Raw genomic sequence first — 19601 nt, 5'->3', positions numbered from 1 at the left:
CTTTACTATGTGTAAAAGGGGGTGACGCCTGCTGACTGGGTGAAGGGAACCCAGACAGACTGTAGGAAGTGCCTGAGGCTGCCCCTGCCCCACCTGCTCCAGCTCCAAGGGCCCATGATTAATGAGGCTGGTCCTGCGGTGTGGCTGTAAGTCCCCTGGGGCCTGGCTGCTAAAGGGCAGCAGCTGGCAGCCCAGCCTGCCAGGCCCCAGTGGGCCCCAAGAGACCTCCTCTACCCATCCCCTATCTCCCATCACAGCCTCCCTCTGCCACCCAGGCCTGAGACCCTCCTCCAGGACCCTGCTGAAGGACCCCTGCTATTTCCTCCACCTGGAAGTGTTCCTCCCATCATTCTGTTTACCCAAACCACACACTCTCAAAGGATTTCTCCTCCAGGAAGTCCTCCTCTCAGAGGCTCCAGGCATACACTGTGCACACCCTATGGCTGAACGCACCCTGCATCTCCCTAGTGAGGCATTTAAATCTTTTCCTTCCTTGAGCATGAGTGCTTACTACGTGCAAAGTTGTATCCTCCATGCTTTTACCTACATATCTCATTTAATCCTCATGACAACCCTCGCGCTAGGGACTATTCTTATCCCCATTTTACAGAGGAGGAAACAAACTCAGAGAGGTTAAGGAATTTGCCCATGGTCACACAGCCAGCAAGGGGTCAAGCTGGGTTTTAGTTCTGTATCTCCTGTCCTTATGAGTCAAAGGGTTCAAAGGCTATTCCCATGATATGCATTTGCCTTCACCTTCACTAGACTCTGAAATTGATCTGAAGTGCATAGATTAGACTCTGAAATACATTATGTCCTTCTGTCTGAGTCCCCAAGACCCATCCCAGGACCTGGTACTGAGAAGCCACCAATGACTACCAAATATGAGCGATGAATTTATAGTTTCAAAACAGGCTTCTGGAGTTAGCTGAGCAGCCAGAGACCATGGGTCTGCAATGGCAGAAATACAGACCGTGTGACTGGTGGTTGGGGAGACACCCACATGTGGATTGGCTGGGCCTGCTGCTAGCAGAGACGGACCGCCCTGCCCCTACACATAGTCTTTCTTGCTCCTGGCATCAGAGCCAGCCTTAGTCTCCAGTGAGGAGGCTGCAGAGAGGGTCCCAAAGGGTCCTGTAACCAGGAGCTGAGCCCTGGAGGCCTCCAGGGTAGTGCAGGCTGTCCCTGCCTTGGGCTAGACTCCGACAACAAGCTCCAAGAGCGCTCTCAAGGGAGAAGGGGGAGGGGGTTCTCTCAGCCCTGGCATTAAATGCCACCTTGTTTTCTATCCCTAAGGCCTGTCTGGGAGGCCTGGGCTCTAGCTTAGGACTGGTAGGCTGTGTGACCTTGGGGAAGTCACTCACCCTCTCTGGGCCTCACTGTCCCCAGTTGGTGTCTAAATTCCGGAGGTCCTTTCCCTGGTGATGGGAAAAGCTCCTCCTATCTGGGTGGTAACAGCCTAAGGGGCTCCAGCCTAAGTGTCCTCAGATAGTGCTTACTTTCAGGGCAGGGGCCAGGGCTGAGTGAAGCTCAAGGTTTCCGGGGAAAGAGGCAGGCTGGAAGATCCTGGAACCAGCCACCACCTGCCACTCCAACCTGTCGGCCAGCTTGGGGGCACCAGAAAAGGCCAGGCTTGCAGCCTCGGATATGGCATCCGTGGATGGTCCCCAGCTGGCCTCCCTCAGCCTCAGCTATCCCATCAGCAGAGTAGGCAGGAGGCTGCCATGCACCCCTCCAGGAGCACATGGAGAGCGACATGGGAGATACCAGGCAGATAGGTGCCCCTCCCCAGCTCCAGCTATACGAGGCCAGGGAGTGAGCTGGGAGCTGCTGCGGAAGTGGCTGAGTCGCACCTCTGTCCAACTGTGTGGACTGGGTGGGAAATTTATGGTCTGGGTGAGGCGGCTGTCCCAGTGGCAGGATGTCAATGATCCCCCAGGGAAGTTGTGGCCTCTTCTCTGGGAGCAGAAAGCCAATCTCAAACCTTTCCCCCACTGCTGGTGGCAGCCAACCCCTCACCCCAAGACCCTGACGGCTCCTGGGCCCGGCCCAGCCACCAGCTGAGCACTCCTTGGCCTTAGGCTTCCCATATGTGGCAATCTTTGTCTGTGGGAAGGACGGTTGGAGACAGAGGGAAATGAAGAAAGAAAGCTTTGAGGGAAACCGGGCACTTGGCTCAGTACTGCAAAGCGAGCAAGCCACCCACCCTCGCCCAGCTCTGGCTCTACCTCCAGCCCTCTGCCTGGGACACCACCGTGACTGATCTAACATCATCCAGCTCAGGGTCACAGCATCAGGCCTCCCTGTGGAGGGGCCCCAGTTTCCAGTCCAGACTCTGGGCTCTGGACCTAGAGGGCTTCAAAGGGAACCTCACCCCCTGCAGGGAGCAGTGAAAACAGCCCAGCAGGGGAAAGGTGAGGGGGCACCGGCTGAACAAACAGCAGCCCCTGTGGGGCCAGAGCCTGGCCTCTCCCCTGTGGCCCCAGCCTGACACCTGGGCTTTCTTCCGCTGGCTGCACTGCACGAGAGGCACATACACAGGGCGTGTGTGTGTCAGCATTGTGCGAACAGGCTGGTGCTGTGTGTGTGTACGCACATGCACGTGTACCTTGGTACACACCATGAGGCGTGGAGAAGCCATGCTGGGTGTTCCGTGGCACCAGCACGGTCTTACCCCATGCTCAGGTTAAGAACATGTGAGGGCAGGGGTCAGTGACCTGCAGCACACAGGTCAAATCCACCCACCATCTGCTATCGTGCAGCTCCGAAAGTAAGAATGGCTTTTACATTTTTAAATGGTTGGCAGGGGAAAAAGAAAATTTGATGACCTGTGAAAAAGATATGAAATTCAAATTTCTGTGTCCACAACTAGTTTGATTAGAACACAGCCACACTCGTTCACTTACATATTGTCTATGCTGCTTTTCTGCTCTGATGGAGTTGAATAGTTACAACAGAGACTGTGGGTCCCACAAAGCTTAAAAGATTTATTATCTGACGCGATCAGAAAAAAATCAGCCAGCTTCTGTATTGGGAAACTAGCAAAGCTAGGGCAGTCTCCCCTCAAAATTAAAGTTCAGCTTCAATGAACATATCGAGAATCTTACAATTAGAAAATCTAGACAGAAGCTTGTGTTGATTTCCGCACATACACGTGAGTTTTGGGTTTTACAGCATTATGTTGGAGTGTGTGTGTGTGTGTGTGTGTGTATGAAATATAATATTTTCAAGATTCACGGCCGGGCACGGTGGCTCACACCTGTAATCCCAGCACATTGGGAGGCCGAGGTGGGTGGATCACTTGAGGCCAGGAGTTCAAGACCAGCTTGGCCAACATGGTAAAACCCCGTCTCTACCAAAAATACAAAAATTAGCTGGGTGTGGTATGTAGTAGCTTGCCTGTAATGCCAGCTACTTGGGAGGCTGAGGCACGAGAATCACTTGAACCCGGGAGGCAGAGGTTGCAGTGAGCTGAGTGCTCTACCCTGGGCGACAGAGTGAGATACTGTCTCAAAAAAAGAAAAAAAAAAAAGATTTAAGATCTCTTGCTGGTCTCTCATACACACAGTGGTGAACCCGTGCTATGTGCACAGTAGATAATTCGTTGATGTTTGAAGTCAGCCAGATTCTCCCTGTCAATCTGAGAACGCTGCTGGAGAAGTGATGCTCTCACCCATTTCATGGATGTGGAAACAGATCTGGAGAGGCCTGAGGTCACACCATTGGCACTCAGGTTTGCTCCCTGCCGGTTGAGGCTCTTTCCCAGTCCCTTACCAATGAGGACAAGACGTCCTTTCTTGACATTGTTTTGCTCCTGGGTAAAGCGGGGGAGAAACCCTCACATGTCTGGTGAGGAAGCCTCTTGCCCCACTCTCCAGCAGATTCCCAGGCAGCCGAGGTCTCCTGCCAACCGCAATAGGTTTCCAGGCTTTCCTCCCTCTCTGGTTGGGGTGGAAGGGGGTTCCTGGCAGGCTCCCAGGAGTCCATTTAGGAATGAGTGTTTTTTTTCCCTTTTCCGGCAAACAGGGGGCAGGTGTGGAGTGAACAGCTCTGGGGAGGGGGTGAGGGGAAGTGACCGGAGCTGAACTTCTGGGGGATCCAGTGAGGCTGAACCGTAAAAGGGGAGTACTATTGAGAGAATGAGGCCTGATGAAAGGGGAGTGTGCAAGTCTGGGTACTCGGGAACATAAGGGGATGCTAGGAATAGAAATGAGGGTCCCCCCAAAGATAAGAGGATCAAAGGTAGAGTTGCCAACTTGGCAGCCTTGTGGGGAGTCTGTCCCTGCTTCTAAGGACCCCGGCGCCCATCCCCCACCCAGCTAGGTCCTGGAGGATCGCTACACCCAGCATTAGCTCTGAACCTGCAGAACACCAGGCCTCCTAGCAAGGAGTGATGTCCACCCACTTCTGCTCTCACAGCCCTGCCCTCTACCCCTAGGAGAAAAGAGAATGGGGCGGGCAATGTGCAACACTTCCCATTCCTCCATCAGGTCCTTGGTGCCTCTCTGGAAGAATGGGCACATGGAGCTAATGATGACGTCTACTCTCTGGATCAAATTCAAAGTTCTTTGCATGGCTGTCCAGGCCTGTACATCTGGTCCTTGCTTAGTTGCATCTTGCTCCATCTTCCCCTTGGTGGGAGATGCATCCCACACAGAACGGACTTAAATGTCCTCTGCTCCTTCCCACCCCAGGGCCTTTGCACTGGCTGTGCCCTCTGCCAGGGACACTGGCGCCCTCACTCATTCTTCAGATCTCTGTTCAAACATCACTTTCTCAGGCCAGACTTCCCTGAGTACCTCTGGGCCAGGTTTAGTTCATGCTCTCAGATCTGCCACTGATTGTCTCTGTGGTGGTATGTTTGCTTGCTTCCTGACCATACCGGGACCTTCAGTGTAGGTCCTCTAGCAGAAAACCTCGACTGATGACTCTGTCTTGCTCCCTGCTGTACTCCAGTGCTTAGCACAGAAATGGACACACAGCAGAGATCAATAAATAATCATATGATGGAATGCACAAACAATTGGCACCACCAGTGATGGTGGTCAATGCCTGGAGTTACGGAAACATAGATGTACTAATCTGTACCATCAATAAGCCATTTGTTAAGAATTCACCTGTGTTTCTAGACATGGTAAGCACCCTGGGGGTACCAAGCAATGTTCTAGACTCTTGGAACGTCCAATCATTGCAGAAACTTCTATTGGACTGTGCTAGTTAGAAAGGCTGGCCTTCTTTCTAACTAGCACGGTCTAATAGAAGTGTCTGCAATAACGCAATGTTCGGGATCTACGCTGGCCCACAAGGTACCACGAGACTCATGTGGCTCTGAGCACTTGAAGTGTGGCTAGTGAGACTGAGGAACTGGATTTTACATTTTACTTAGTTTTAATTAATGTAAATTTAAGTAGCCACATGTGGTTGGTGGCTACCGTATTGGTTGGCACAGCTCTAGAGAGAAGGAGAGCACCCGACTAGCCTGGGGTTATTATGTGTGGTTCTGACATCCAGGAATTCGTAGGGACTTCCCCAAACCCCTTCGGCTGGTCCTTGGGGGATCAAACGTGCCAAGGATTTCTAGGCTGCTTCTACACGGCAGGATCCCACCACTCCCCACTGCCCACGGAGCTTGTCACAGATAGCACTGGGCAGTGACTCAGGGAGATCTCCCAAACAATGACAAATCTCCAGAACAAAAGAGAGTAGGCCTGAGAATGGGACCTCATCATTTTTATCACCATCATCACCTATCGCATTACCACCAACACAACCATCAACATCGCCATCATTACAACCACAACAGGATCACCAATACCACGAAGTAACATCCACACATAGGGCTACCAGCCACACCACATGGCCACGAAGACTGCCACCAACATCATTTTCTCCATCATCACCACCCCATCACACCACTTCCAGCACCACCACCAACACAACTGTCAGTGTCACCAACACCAATGAATTCCAGGGTTAACGCTAGCACTGACATCATCACACTGCCAAGTCACCATCATCCATCCCTCCATTATCACCAAGACCCCACCACCATCAATACTATCACTGAGTCACCACCAACACAACTGCTAACACTGTCTCTTCCATCATTGCCAGCCCCCCCACCATCAACACCACCAATGCCCCCCATCCCCAATTAATTACCACCAGCATGACTCCACCCCCCAAACCAACACTTGGAGCCAGTACAGGATACCAGTTAAGAGTTTTGGCTCTGGAATTCAACCACCTGGGTTTAAATCCCAGCTCTGAGTTTAAATCATTCAGCTTCTGGGAGACTCAGTTTCTTCATCTTTAAAATGGGACTCATAATAATACAACAATAAACAGACTTACTGCCTGTGATTCTTGGAAAAAATCAAATGAGGAAGCGCATGTGAAGCCCTTATTCTACAATCACGTGCTACTGCTATTCTAGATTCTGTGCTCAGTGAGCACCATTTTATTTGATCCTCACTCAGCTGTGACAGATATTGATTTACCCATTATGCAGATGAGGAAACTGAGGCTCAGAGAGAGGATGCAACTTGCCCAAGGCCCTACAACTTGCTCAGAGGCTGTATTGGAATCCAAGTCTTAAACTGGACAAGGTTAGACTGCCCTGTTTTTCTGGAGGTGAGGCAGGGAGACAGGGAAGGGATTTGGGATCAGGTTTACTGGGATTTTCAGCAGCCCACGCTGCAAGGTAGTGGTGGTTCGGCAGGGCGGGTGGCATGGGGTGGGTGGGGAGTCTGCTCACCTGTGTCCTGGCGAAACTGGTGCATGGACTGCAGGTCAATGATATAGGGCACAAGCTGGGCGTCCACCTGCCCCAGGACCACGGAGCCGCGAGCGTCCTCCTTCAGCACGTTCTCAATGTGGTGGCACACGGTGGCCGTGTAGGGCCGCCAGCGACTGTGCTCATTCAGCCACTCCCACACCACCACCCGGGCCACGTTCTGCGGTGGGAAGCCCAGACCATTCACAGGCATCAGCCCACCGTGGCCTGGCCGTGACATGGCCGCCACTGCTTCAGGGGCCAGGTCCCCACTATTGCAGGCCCAGCTACTCCTGGGCCTGGCAGCAGGCGGCAACTTCCTCTCTCCCCAGGGGGACAGCAAGGACCGTCTGGCCTCCTTTCTAACTCTGGGTTCTCTCTGAGGCCTAGAGGCCTCCGTTAAAGGAATGTGGGGTGGCCATCCAGGCTGCAAAGACCTCTTCCCTGGAGAGCCTTCTCGGATAAAGGGTGCTGCCCTGGAAAGCAAGTGTCTCTCTTATGCCGGAGGAAACAGCTCTAAAGTCCTTGGCCCCCTCGGCTGGCTCAGGTAGGGAGCGAGGCAGACGCCCCCGTTCTAGGTCCAGCCTCTTCAGTGTTGTCTCCGGTCCCTCTTCCCCGCCAGACAGGGCCTGTCACCCAGGAGGCCTGGGCCACAGCCTGCTGCTCCTGCGGCTCTCAGTCAGTGCCCTCCCAACTACGTCCCAGACCCTACGCCTGGCTTCAGTGGGGCTTCTTGCCTCCCTCCAGTCCGGGCCCCCTTCTCCGACGGCTCCTGCTGAAGGGGGCGTCCCTGCCCCCTTGTTCCCTCTCCACGGTGTCCTGGAAGGCCTGGGTGGCTGCAGAACACACGGGGGAGGGGTGCGGCGCGGACCCCCGGGGGGGTGCGCCTGGACTGCGGCTCCGGAGCTGGGCTGGGGGACGAGGGGGACGAGGGGGACGAGGGGGGCGGGGGCCCGTGGGCACGCCCCACCCCACTCGTGCTCGCGACCTGCCAGGAGACAAGAGGGGAGAGGGCCCTTTAAGAGGAGAGCGCAGCACCCCCTCCCCCATTCCCAGGAGGGCGTTCGGCTGAGAACAATGGGGGACCGAAGGGGGACAGCAAGGGGGGCGTACGGGGTCGCCCCGCCCGCTTTCCCTTGGGGCAGGCCTGGAGGGCGGGCTGGGGCCGGGGGCGCGGTTTTCAGAGACTCTCCGCCTGGGGGGTGCCCTCTTTGGCTCCCAGAGCCTTCCCTTCCCCTGGGGCCCTCACCCTGCCGGGGGGATGCCGGGTGCGCGGGGATGCGTCGGGAAGCTAGGGGATGAGCGAAGCTGCAGGCGCGGCCCAGGGCCCCTCGGGGGTCGCGTCGCGGAGGGGGCGAAGCCAGGAGCTGGACCGTCTCTGCCTCCCGCCCTGGGGATAACAACCCCCCTTCCCCAGCTCAGACGTCGCCGAGCCGCTCGCGGGCCCCCAGCTGGAGCCGGGGGTGGGGTCCCTAAGCACCCGCGCTCTCACCGCCTCTCTTCGTCTCCGGCTCCGGCTCCGGCTCGCGCTCCAGCACCGCCGCCTTCTGGGCTCCCCCCGGAGTGGGAGGGAGCCGCGGTCCTGCCTCCGCGCCCGTTCCCTCCCAGGCCCCTCGGCCGCCGCGCCGAGCTTTCCGCGCGTGGACAGACTGCCCGGCCGACGGACGGACGCAGGAGCTGGCTGGCGGCCGCCGGGATCCCGCGGGTGGGAGGCGGCCTCGGCAGTGCTCGGGAAGGGAGAGGGGAGGGGGCGGAGGAGGAGGAAGGGGAGGAGACAGATCGCGGCCCTGAGCGCCACCGGCGCTGACACGCGAGTCTCAGGGCGCCCCAAATCCTCGGCCAGGCCCTCCCGAGAACCCAAGGGGCCTTCTGACCCCAAGCAGGGCTTGAGGCAGGGAGTGGGGTGTTTAGGAGTCGCTGGCTTGAATCTTTGTCATCTTTATTTCCAGTCTCCCATCAAGGGCCTGGCACTGAGTAGGTGCTCAATAAATGCTTGAATGAATGAATAAGATCCAGAGACTGTCTAAAGAAAGATCTTGAAGCATTCAGAGCTAGCCTCCTTTCCTCCTCTAACTATTCCTGGGGGCGGGAGGGTGCTGACAAGGCCTGATTCAGACTCAGATGGAACCGTGGAATCTGAAGAGTACAGATCAGGAGACTGAAGCCAGAGAGAGTAAGACCCAGGCCCAGGATCACAGAAGCTTAGAGCAGTGCCCAGACACCAACCCCGATCTGAATCTCCTGCCAGTACTCAGTTCCCAGCCCTGAGCCCACTTCCCCCAAAGCACCCACCTGCTCCAGGTGAGAGGGGGTGGGACCAGGGGAGGGGACCCTGGCCAGGAGGTGAGATCCTGGAGGAAGAGAAGGGCAGGCCCTCTGCCATGTCATTCACAGCCACCTGCAAACAACTGGTGCTCAATAAATGGTGGGTGAGCATTGGTTGGATGGAAGGGATGACTGGAAATGACAGCGGCTCAAGTGTTAAATGGGATGGCCAGTTCCTCTCTCCTCCAGCAAGCTGGATGCAGCTGAGACACACGTCGGCTGGGAGGGGGGTGGACCACCCGGGGCCTTTGGGTGTTTAGATTGGGGAAGATGAAGGATGCGTCCGGGAACTCTAGCCTGGGTGGCTGACGGAGGTCAGTGACCTGTTTGGGCGCCTGCCCAGAGCAGCCCACGCCTGCCTCCCCAGGGCAGATGGGGATACACTAGGCAGGGGCAGGGGCAGGCTGCTCAGGGGTGCTTTCCCAGAACCCAGCTCTGGCTCTCCGGCCTGCTGGAGGGACCTCCCCTCCCCAGGCCCCTGCTCTGACCAGCAGCCCAGTGTTGGATGGGCTTTTTCATATTGGGTCAATGATTCTGCTTTCTTTCTCCTGCTGCAGACTACAGAGAGAGGCTTTGCATACGGCAGGGCCAAGCCTGCAGTATGACAGTACTGACAATACTCCCACAGGATCACTGAGTTCTGGGATTTTAGCCTAGGGTCCATGGATGGCCTTCTGGGGTCCATGAAGTCCCCTTCTGCCATTATAGGCAAACTTGTGTGTCTAGGCGTTGTGTGCCTTGTGTGTCTGGGAAGAAGGGCACTGGCTGTCAGCAGATTCTTCTCACAGGAGACTATGACTGAACAGGTTCAGAGCAGATGCTCAACCACCTTATGTTATAGAAGGATCTGGGGACCCCACAGTGGAGAAGAGATTGACTCAAGGTCGCGTGGTGATTTAGCAGCAAATTGGAAAAAAGAACACAACTCTCTGAACTTCCTGTCAAATGCTATTTAAGGTCTGATTAAATGTCACCTCCTCCAGGAAGCCTTTCTTGAATTCATCCCATCTTCCTCTGTGTTCCTTTGCCCATAACTTGACATGACACCCTGTATCACAATTAGCCTCTTAAATGAAATCTGTCCCTGCTACAGTGAGATAGCCATCATATTCATCTTGGTGTGGTATAGCTGGTGCCCGTTACATAAGGGTGTCATTTACTGAGTGCCTATTATGTGCCAGGCACTTATATAATACTTACTACTCTTCACAACTGCCCCATAAGGAAGGTTATATTGTCCTCATTTTACACATAGAAACAGAAAACCTCCTGAAGCTCAGAGAGGCTAAGTGGCTTACTCAAGTTCCCACAGGGAGTAAGTGGCAGAGCTAGGATCTGTGTCCCAAATGCTTTTGCACCTCCCATAGCACCATGCTGCCTCTGTGTTTGTTGAGTGACTAATGGATGGCATCCAGCCGAGGATCTGGTGCAGCGTGGCCCTTAATAGCCCCTCTCAACTGGGTTTGGAACATCTGGGAATGCAAAACTGCTCCCAGGGAACTTGGGGAGAAAAGATTTCCAAGGAGAGGGAAGGAATTTGGCCACCAAGGAGCCCACAATTCACTGGAGGGATGGCTCAGATGCCAATGAGGAAGTCAATAGGACAAAAGCAATCAATCATGAACTGCTTTTTTTTTTTTTTTTTTGGTCCATTGAGGCATTTTATTTATATAAATTTATTACATCCCTAGAAAAACAATCCCAGGATTTTCCCCCTTATGTGTTTTTGTCTTGCTTCCTTACGGTCCCTGAGACCAGCTGAGGTTGTCAGGACAATGAAACCAAAGGAGATAGGGGTACCATTTTTCTAGATCTTTGAGTTGCAAATCAAACTGGGGCTTGTCACTGCACACTTGTTTAACCTGCCTGTGAGGTCCACAGTGATTTTTCTAGCTCTGTGATTATTGATGATTTCAAATTCACTGATATAAACTAAGTTTCATTATCACACTTAGAAACTAGATGACGATTTTGGAACACAACCTAAAACTACCTGGTGTTTGCTTCTCTTCTCAGCATGTTGATGCTATTGAGAGCATTGGCCAGGATGTTCACGTGCACCATTATAGCAGCTCAGAAAGATGGCAGAAAGAGACGAACTCATTTTTTTTTTTTTGTTCTGCCATCCACCATCCACTCATCCATCCACCCATCTATCCATTCATCTATCCACCCATCCTCCATCCATCCACCCACCCAACCATCTATCCAGTCATTCATCCATCCACCCACTCATGCATCATCCATTCATCCATACACCCACCCAGCCATCATCCATCCATCCATCCATCCATCCATTTATTCATCCATTCATCTATACATTCATGTATGAAACTTCCCACCTTCCTCCCTTCCCCTCCTCCCTCTCTCCCTCCCTTCCTTTCTTCCTCTTTTTGTTTATTTATTTTTTTAAGATGGAGTCTTGCTCTGTCACCAGGCTGGAGTGCAGTTGTGCAATCTCAGCTCACTGCAACCTCCGACTCCCTGGTTTAAGCGATTCTCCTACCTCAGCCTCCCAAGTAGCTGCAATTAGAGGCACATGCCACCACGCCCAGCTAATTTTTGTATTTTTAGTAGAGACAGGGTTTCATCACGTTGGCCAGGATGGTCTCGATCTCCTGATCTCATGATCCGCCTACCTCGACCTCCTAAAGTGCTGTGATTACAGGCGTGAGTCACCACGCCTGGCCCCTTCCTTCCTCTTATCCATTTATTCATCCATCCATCCATCCATCCAAAAAATACCAGATGCCCTCCTATGTGCCAGGCGCTGGGCTATGTACTGAGATACGGATATAACCCAAGCAGCATGGTCCCTGCCCTCCTGGGTCTCAGAGTCTAGTGAGAAAGTCAGACATGAATCAAAGAATCACACAAAGTGTAATTCCAAACTTTTGCAAAGACCATGAAGGAAAAGTTCAGGATATCATGAGGACATCTAACAGGGGTCCTACCAGGTCTAAGGAGTCAGGGAGGGCTTCTCAGAGGAGCTGATGTTTCAGTTACTCCCTGAAGGATTCATAGGTCTTAATGTGGCTGAGTGGGGTAGGAGGGGGAATGATTAAATCAGAGGAAACAGGGATGTGCAAAGGCCCAGAGGTGGGAAAGAGCTTGGTGTGTTAGAGCAACAGAAAGGAGACCAAGTAACCACTGAGAAAGAAGAGGGGTGAGCCTGGGTCCAGATGAGGCAGGGCTACCATGCAGGGCCTTGGAAGACCCAGTATGGGTTTGCGATTTTATCCTGCGTCATGGGGAGTTACTAAAAATTTGATGTGATGTGATTTGATTTGTGTTGGAAACAGCCTGGAATTAACTAGACTTTATTGAGTACCTACTGTATGTCCAGCCCTGGTCTAGGTACAGGAGAGTCTGGAAGGGGACACAAAACAAAATGAGTGACACTGAAGGCGGTATTAGGGGCATGTGCAATTAGGGTATGAGCCCTGGGAGACACATGCCACCCCCGTCCCCAGCCTGTGGAGCCGAGTGAGTTAGGCTCTTTTGAGCCCTTCTCTCCAGCCCTCTACATCCTTCTGTGCAGACCAGCTGTGACCTCCCCTTCAGCAGCTGAGAAAAAGTTTAAGTGGAAAACAGGAAACAGAGTGAGAAGGACTGTTTAGGTGTCTCTGGGGACTGAAATGGGGCCCCTGGAAGTCAGAGTGCTCCTTGGGCCTGCAGGACACTGGTGGGGTGGGAGTGGTGAAAGGTCTTTTGCTGCCCGCTGAGAATGGGTGGTGGAATTGGGGAAGCCTCAGAAGGGTGATATCCACAGCCGGCCTTGCTCAGCGAGGAGGGTCTGCAGGCCCGAGGTTAGGGTGGGCACTGCTCTCGTGGCCGCGTGTCCAGGTCATGGCTCCTCGGAGCAGTGTCTCCCCATCACCAGCCAGAGGCTGGTTCCAGGTGAGCACAGCTTCATTCCGGGGTCTTGCTGTGAAATTCACGTACAGCCGGAGTTGAAGGCAGCTTGAGCATCTATGGGCGAGATGGTGAGATGAGCGCCCTCCCCACCCCAGAGCGCTGGGCCCCACGCTGGATTCACGTGAGAATCTCCTGCAGAGTGCATACAAATCACCCATATCCAAGCCCCACCCTCAGAAACTGATGTAGTTGGCTGGGGGGTCCAGGTATTTGTAGGCTTTGGCCAATGATTCTTTCCCTGGATTTAAGGGATTAAAACTGAGAGATGGTTGTCAACCTGTCTCTAGGTAGTTGGGCTAATCATATGCGATACTGTGAGCTTTTAGGGCCCATTTAGAACCATCCATTTATTCATCTAATCAGATGCTGTTTACTGAGCACCTACTATGCGCCAGATACCATTCTAGGCACTGAAGATACAGTGACGAATAAAAGACACAAAATGCTTGCTCTCCTAGAGCTGACCTTCTAGGTGGCAGGAGAGAAAAAGTAAATAAATGCATAAATATAGAGTGCATCATGTAATGTAAGTGCCGTGGAGAAAAATTAAGCCCTCTTAGACATTACTGGTGGGGACGTGACTTGGTGTAACCATGTTGGAAAACAGCTCAGCTTTATCTCTGATAGTTAAGCACATATACACCCTGCAGTCCACCCATTCTACTCTGGAGTATGGACCTTGGAGAAATTCTTGCCCATTCACAGCAGGAGTCCTGTAGAAGGATGTTTATAGCAGCTCTGTTCACAGTGGCCAAAGCTGGGAAATAACCCAAATGCCCATCTGTGAGAGAGCAAATGAATAAACTATGGTTTAACTCCCACGATGAAATATTACACGGCACTCAACATGAAGGAACTATGGATGGATCTTTGAAATAAAATATTCAATGAAAAATTTCCTCTTACATAAACATATTCCCTTTTTATAAAGTCAAAGGCAACTAAAATTATAGGCACACGTACGTGATAATAGACTGTATGAAAGGGAAACAGGGGAAGAATAAATACAGGATTTAGAATGAGGATTAAGAGGGGAATGTGGCACTGGGGGTTGGGGGACCATATGGTAAGATGTAAGTCACTGTCAATATCCTAGCTTTTGTCTGGGTAGTGGTTTCACTGGTGTTTATTACATTCTTCTTCTTTTTTAAGAGACAGGGTCTCGCCCTATTGCTCAGGTTTCAGTGCAGTGGTGCGATCACAGCACTCTGCAGCCTCCAGTTCCTGGGCTCAAGCAATTCTCCTGCCTCAGCTGGGGCTACGGACACAGACCAGCATAAAATAATTTTATTTTATTTTTGTAGAGACAGGGTCTCCCTTTGTTGCCCAGGCTGGTCTTGAACTCCTGGGCTCAAGTGATCCTCCTGCCTTGGCCTCCCAAAGTGCTGGGATTACAGGTGTGAGCCATGGTGCCCAGCCCTTCTTAAAATTAACCAATTAATTAAAAGATGATGGAAGTATTATTAACCCCCTTTTTTGTGGACCAAGATTAAAGAAATAAGCGAGTAAGCAGGGAGGGGCTAGATCATCCAGCTCATGCTGGGGGTGGAGATATGATTGCTGTTTTTTCTTTTTTTGAGACAGGGTCTTGCTCTCTTGCCCAGGCTGGAGTGCAGAGGCATAATCACAACTCACTGCAGCCTCAACCTCACTTGTTCAATTGACCCTCCCATCTCAGCCTCCCGAGTAGCTAGGACTACAGGTGTGCACCACCACACCCGGCTAATTTTTGTATATTTTGTAGAGACGGGGTTTGGCCATGTTTTCCAGACTGGGGTTGCAACTTTAATCAGCTGGTCAGGGAAGGTACTACCCAGGTGACATCTGAGCCATTACTTGAAGGAGAGAATAGTGAATAAGGGGAGATCTGAGGAAGAGGGCACGGGGTAGAGGGCACAGCAGGTGGGAGGGTGCTTGACATGCTGTAGGAATGGCAAGCTGGAGGAAGTGAGTGCAGCCATGTGAGAAGCAGGCGTAGGGACGGAGAGAGATGGAGACATGGGAGCGGGGAGAAGAGAGGGAGAATGTTTCCTGCATTCCCCAAGAGGTTCAAATCTCGAATCTGCTCTTTCCAGCGACTGGCTATTCAACTTTTCCTTAGGTTCCATGAGGCACCCCAGTTTCCTTGAGGTGATTTAACTGGGTTTCTATTACTTGTAAGCCAGTGATTCCTACCTGGTGAAATCACTGGCCCTGTGGTCAGAAGATCATGGTGTGAGTTTCTTCAAGAAAGATTTCTTAAGAGAAAGTGCAAACTCAAAGGTGGGTGCTCGCATAACAGAAGCCCCTGGGAGGTGGAAGGGGACCCAGGCCAGCACCAGCTAAGGGGCATGGAATAGTAGTTAGCCCATTCATGGAGTGATTTCTAGGTACAGGGATTTTATTACACTCTTTCTTTTCTTTTCTTTATTTTTGAAACAGGGTCTTGCGCTCTGTCACTCAGGCTGGAGTGCAGGGGCATGAACTCAGCTCACTGCAACTTCCTCTGCCCAGGTTCATGTGATTCTCTTGCCTCAGCCTCCCAAGTAGCTGGGACTACAGGCATGAGCCACCATGCCCGGCTTTGTACATTTAGCCAGGCTGGTCTCAAACTCCTGATCTTAAGTGATCCACCCACCTCGGCCTCCCAAAGTGCTGGGATTGCAGCTGTGAGCCACCTTATTATGCTCTTTTAGTCCTCCCAAAAACCCTGACAGACGTTATTACAGGTTTTACAGGTGGGGAAACTGAGGCAGCAGAGGTTATGGCATACACAGTGAGTAGCTGAGCCTGAAAACCCCAGGTCTGGCTGACGTTGGAGCTCTTGACCTGGGATATGAGGTATCTGATCTATTTCCAGTGTGGTGTCCCTTTGTCCTTGGGGACCACAGTTTCTCTCCTCTATAGTTTGGGTGGATGGGTCCTTGCCTCCTCTCCCCTCTTCACCAGCCCCTGGGCCATCGAGAAGGCCTGTGGGCAGCCAGGTGAGGTGGGAGCACTCAATCTGGGACTCGCTGTGTCTCCAGCATGGAGGGAAGGGACCCAGAGAAAGAACGGGGTTTAGAGTTAGTGTGGCCTGGGGTGTGGTGGAAGTTTGGTGTGGCTAGGGGACTAAGAGAGGGAGTTGGGGGGAGGGGTGTGTGTGTGTGTGTGTGGTGTGTGTGTGTCCAGCAGGGAAGGCCAAGAAATAAAATGGGAGCGTGTGTGTAGAGCGCCCCCTAGTGGTCCATTTTGGTCTCTCATTCTAATGCTGCAGACATTTCCAGGTAATTTATTTTTAATGTTTTTTATTGCAGTAAAAATGCATACCATAAAATTTACCATTTCAATTCTATCTAAGCTAAGTGTTAAGTATATACACATTGTTTTACAACCAATCTTTAGTACTTTTTCATCTTGCAAAACTGGAACTCTACCCTTTAAACAAGAACTTTACCATTTTCCCCTCCCTCCAGCCTGTAGCACTCACCATTCTATTTTCTGTGTCTAAGAACTTGACTAGTCCAGTACCTCCTATAAGTGGAAGCATGCAGTGTTTGCCTTTTTGTGCCTGGCTTATGTCACTGAGCATAATGTCCTCAAGGTTTCCCCATGTTGTAGCTGTGTCAGGATTCTCTTCCTATTTAGGGCGAATCATATTTCACTGTATGTATGTACCACATTTGGTTCTCTATTTGTTATCTGTTCATCCATCAGTGGACCTTTGTATTGCTTCCATCTGTTGGTCGTTGTGAATAGAGCTGTTATGAGTTATGGGTGTACGAATACCTCTTTCAGACGTTGTTGTCACTTCTTTTGGGTGTATCTCCAGAAGCAGGATTGCTGGATCATACGAGCTAGACTGAACTCGCCGCTCCCCAATTCATATGTTGAAGCCCTCACCTGAAATGTGACCGTATTGGGAGATAGGGCTTTTAGGAAGTAATTAAGATCATAAGGGGCCGGGTGCTGTGGCTCATGCCTGTAATCTCAGCACTTTGGGAGGCCTAGGTGGATGGATCACTTGAGGTCAGGAGTTTGAGACCAGGCTGGACCAACATGGTGAAACCTTGCCTATACTAAAAATGCAAAAATTAGCAAGGCACAGTGGCATGGTCTTGTAGTCCCAGCTTCTTGGGAGGCTGAGCCAAGATAATCCCTTGGACCCTGGAGGGCGAGGTTGCAGTGAGCCAAGATGGCGCCACCGCACGCCAGCCTGGGTGACACAGCCATCTCAAAAGAAAAAAAAAAAAAAAAATCAAAAGGGGTCATAAGGATGAAGTTCTAATCTGATGAAATGGGTGGCCTTATAAGAAGGGGAGAAACAGGGATCTCTCTCTCTCTCCTTCCCTGTGCATACAGGCAATGAGGAAAGGCCGTGTGAGGGAGTATCAAGAAGACAGCTGCCTGTAAGCCAGGGGTGGGGGTCTCACAAGAACCAGACCACGCTGGCACTCTGATCCCAAACTTTCAGCCTCCAGAACTGTTGGAAGTAAATTTCCGTTGTTTAAGCCACCTGGTCTATGATATTTTCTTTTTTCTTTTTGAGATGGAGTCTCGCTCTGTAGCCCAGGCTGGAGTGAAGTGGTGTGATCTCGGCTCGCTGCATCCTCCACCCCTGGGGTTCAAGTGATTCTCCTGCCTCAGCGTAGCAGGTAGCTGGGACTACAGGTACAGGCCACCATGCCCACCTAATTTTTTTTGTATTTTTAGTAGAGACGAGATTTCACCATGTTGGCCAAGCTGGTCTTGAGCTCCTGGCCTCAGGTGATCCACCCGCCTCGGCCTCCCACAGTGCGGGGATTACAGGTGTGAGCCACCGCGCCAGGCCCGATATTTTCTTAAGGCAGCCAGAGCAAATACAATAGAGTAATTCTATTTTAATTTTTGAGGAACTGTCATACTGTTCCCAGAGCATTTTACATCCCACTGAGAGTGCGCAGGGATCCAATGTTTCTACATCCTCACCAACACTTGTTATTTCCTGTCTTTCTTTTTATTAAAATAATAGTAGCCATCTGAATGGGTTTTCCAGGTAATTTTTCTCCCAGCCATCAATGAGAGCTCCTGTGTGCCCAGCACCAGGCTGAGTATGTCACATGCCCAGTGGTTGATATCATTCCTATTTTACAGATAAGACACTGTGGTTTGATGGGACAAGTAACTAACTCAGTGTCACCAATGAGTAAGTGCTACATGCATCACTGGCTCCAAGTTGGATTTCTTGACTCTGAAGTCAAGAATCTTAATGGAAATCCTATTAATCTTGGTGATGATGGTGGTGATGATGACAAGCAGCGCTGTCCCCAGCTCTTTACATACATTTTAATGGATTTAATCCATAACTACCCTATGTGATGTCTACTATTATGATCTTCATCTTACAGATGAGGAAACTGAGGTACGGAAAACTCAATTTACTTGTTCAAAGTCATATGGCAACTAAATGGTACAACCAGGATTCTAACTCAATATCCTATTCTGCCTTCATATGGGCACCGATGACTCCAAGAAAATTCCACCTACCAAAATCTAAATTCCCCTAAAGTAAAAATGAGGGAGACAGCCTTTGCTTCAGTGAAAGCATCACCACCATAACTCTCCTGGCTAGAGGGCTTAATCCTCATGCCGTTTTTGTGGAGTATGTTTTAGTCGAGTTTGAGAGAGCCTCAGATTTACCTGGGATGAACTCTGGGACCCTGGGAGCCAGTGTGCAACCCTGGTCTCCTATGGAAAGCCCCAAATCAGGTTTGAACCCTGGCTCCTTTCCTTTTTTTTTTTTTTGTTAAAATTTTTATTTTAAATTAATTTGAGATCTTATAGAGAGATCTTATAATTTTCTGAAATTATATATATCCCTCCTTCATCTTCACAGCCAGCAGCACCCTCCAGTCCCTTTCTCTGCTTCTGCTGTCACGTTTTTCTCCACTCTGACCTTCTGCCTCCTGTTAGAAGGACACTCCCTCTTATAAAGACCCTTTTCATGACACTGGGCTCACTTGGATCATCCAGGATCATCTCCCATCTCAAGACCCTTGCTTAGTCACATCTGCAAGGCCCCTTTGCTGTATGTGCAGGTGTGGGGACGAAGATACGCACATCTTTGGGGGCCCTTATTCAGCCTATCACGGCTACCTGGCTGAAGACTGGCTGAGACCTTCTGAGCCTCTTCATTGCTCCTTTGCTCCCAAACTACTCACCTGCTTCGCCAGGGCTGCAGTCGTTGACCAACTCTGTCTGAGGTTGCATGCCTCAGTGGCAGCATTTTAGTGAATCCTGCACTTGCCTTGTTTTTTTTTTTGAGACTGAGTCTTGCTGTGTCACCAGGCTGGAGTGCAGTGGTGTGATCTCAGCTTACTGCAACCTCCGCCTCATGGATTCAAGCGATTCTCCCACCTCAGCCTCCAGAGTAGCTGGGATTACAGGTACACGCCACCATACCCAGCTAATTTTTGTATTTTTAGTAAGACAGGGTTTCACCATGTTGGCCATGATGGTCTCGATCTCCTGACCTTGTGATCTGCCTGCCTCAGGCTCCCAAAATGCTGGAATTACAGGCGTGAGCCACCATGCCCAGCTGCCATTCTTAGTTAAGAAGTGAGATATGGGCCCCAGAGTCTGGCTG

General features: G+C 51.4%; 1 protein-coding gene across 1 annotated transcript in view; it reads right to left on the bottom strand.

The window, feature by feature from the left end:
* The window catches only part of DTX1 (deltex E3 ubiquitin ligase 1), a 41609-nt gene extending 33067 nt beyond the window's left edge, over positions 1-8542 (bottom strand). Inside the window, exons 1-2 of the mRNA XM_023203916.3 lie at positions 8268-8542; positions 6758-7763 (exon numbers count right to left, since the gene is read on the bottom strand). Coding sequence (XP_023059684.1) covers positions 6758-7016 — 259 coding nt within the window. The 5' untranslated portion in view covers positions 7017-7763; positions 8268-8542. The remainder of the gene's footprint in view (positions 1-6757; positions 7764-8267) is intronic.
* Between the last annotated feature and the right edge of the window lie 11059 nt (positions 8543-19601).

Source organism: Piliocolobus tephrosceles, chromosome 10 (assembly GCF_002776525.5).
Source record: "Piliocolobus tephrosceles isolate RC106 chromosome 10, ASM277652v3, whole genome shotgun sequence".
NCBI lineage: Eukaryota > Metazoa > Chordata > Mammalia > Primates > Cercopithecidae > Piliocolobus > Piliocolobus tephrosceles.
Note: the sequence above shows the minus strand (reverse complement) of the source record. Positions and strands in the feature narration are given on the sequence as shown.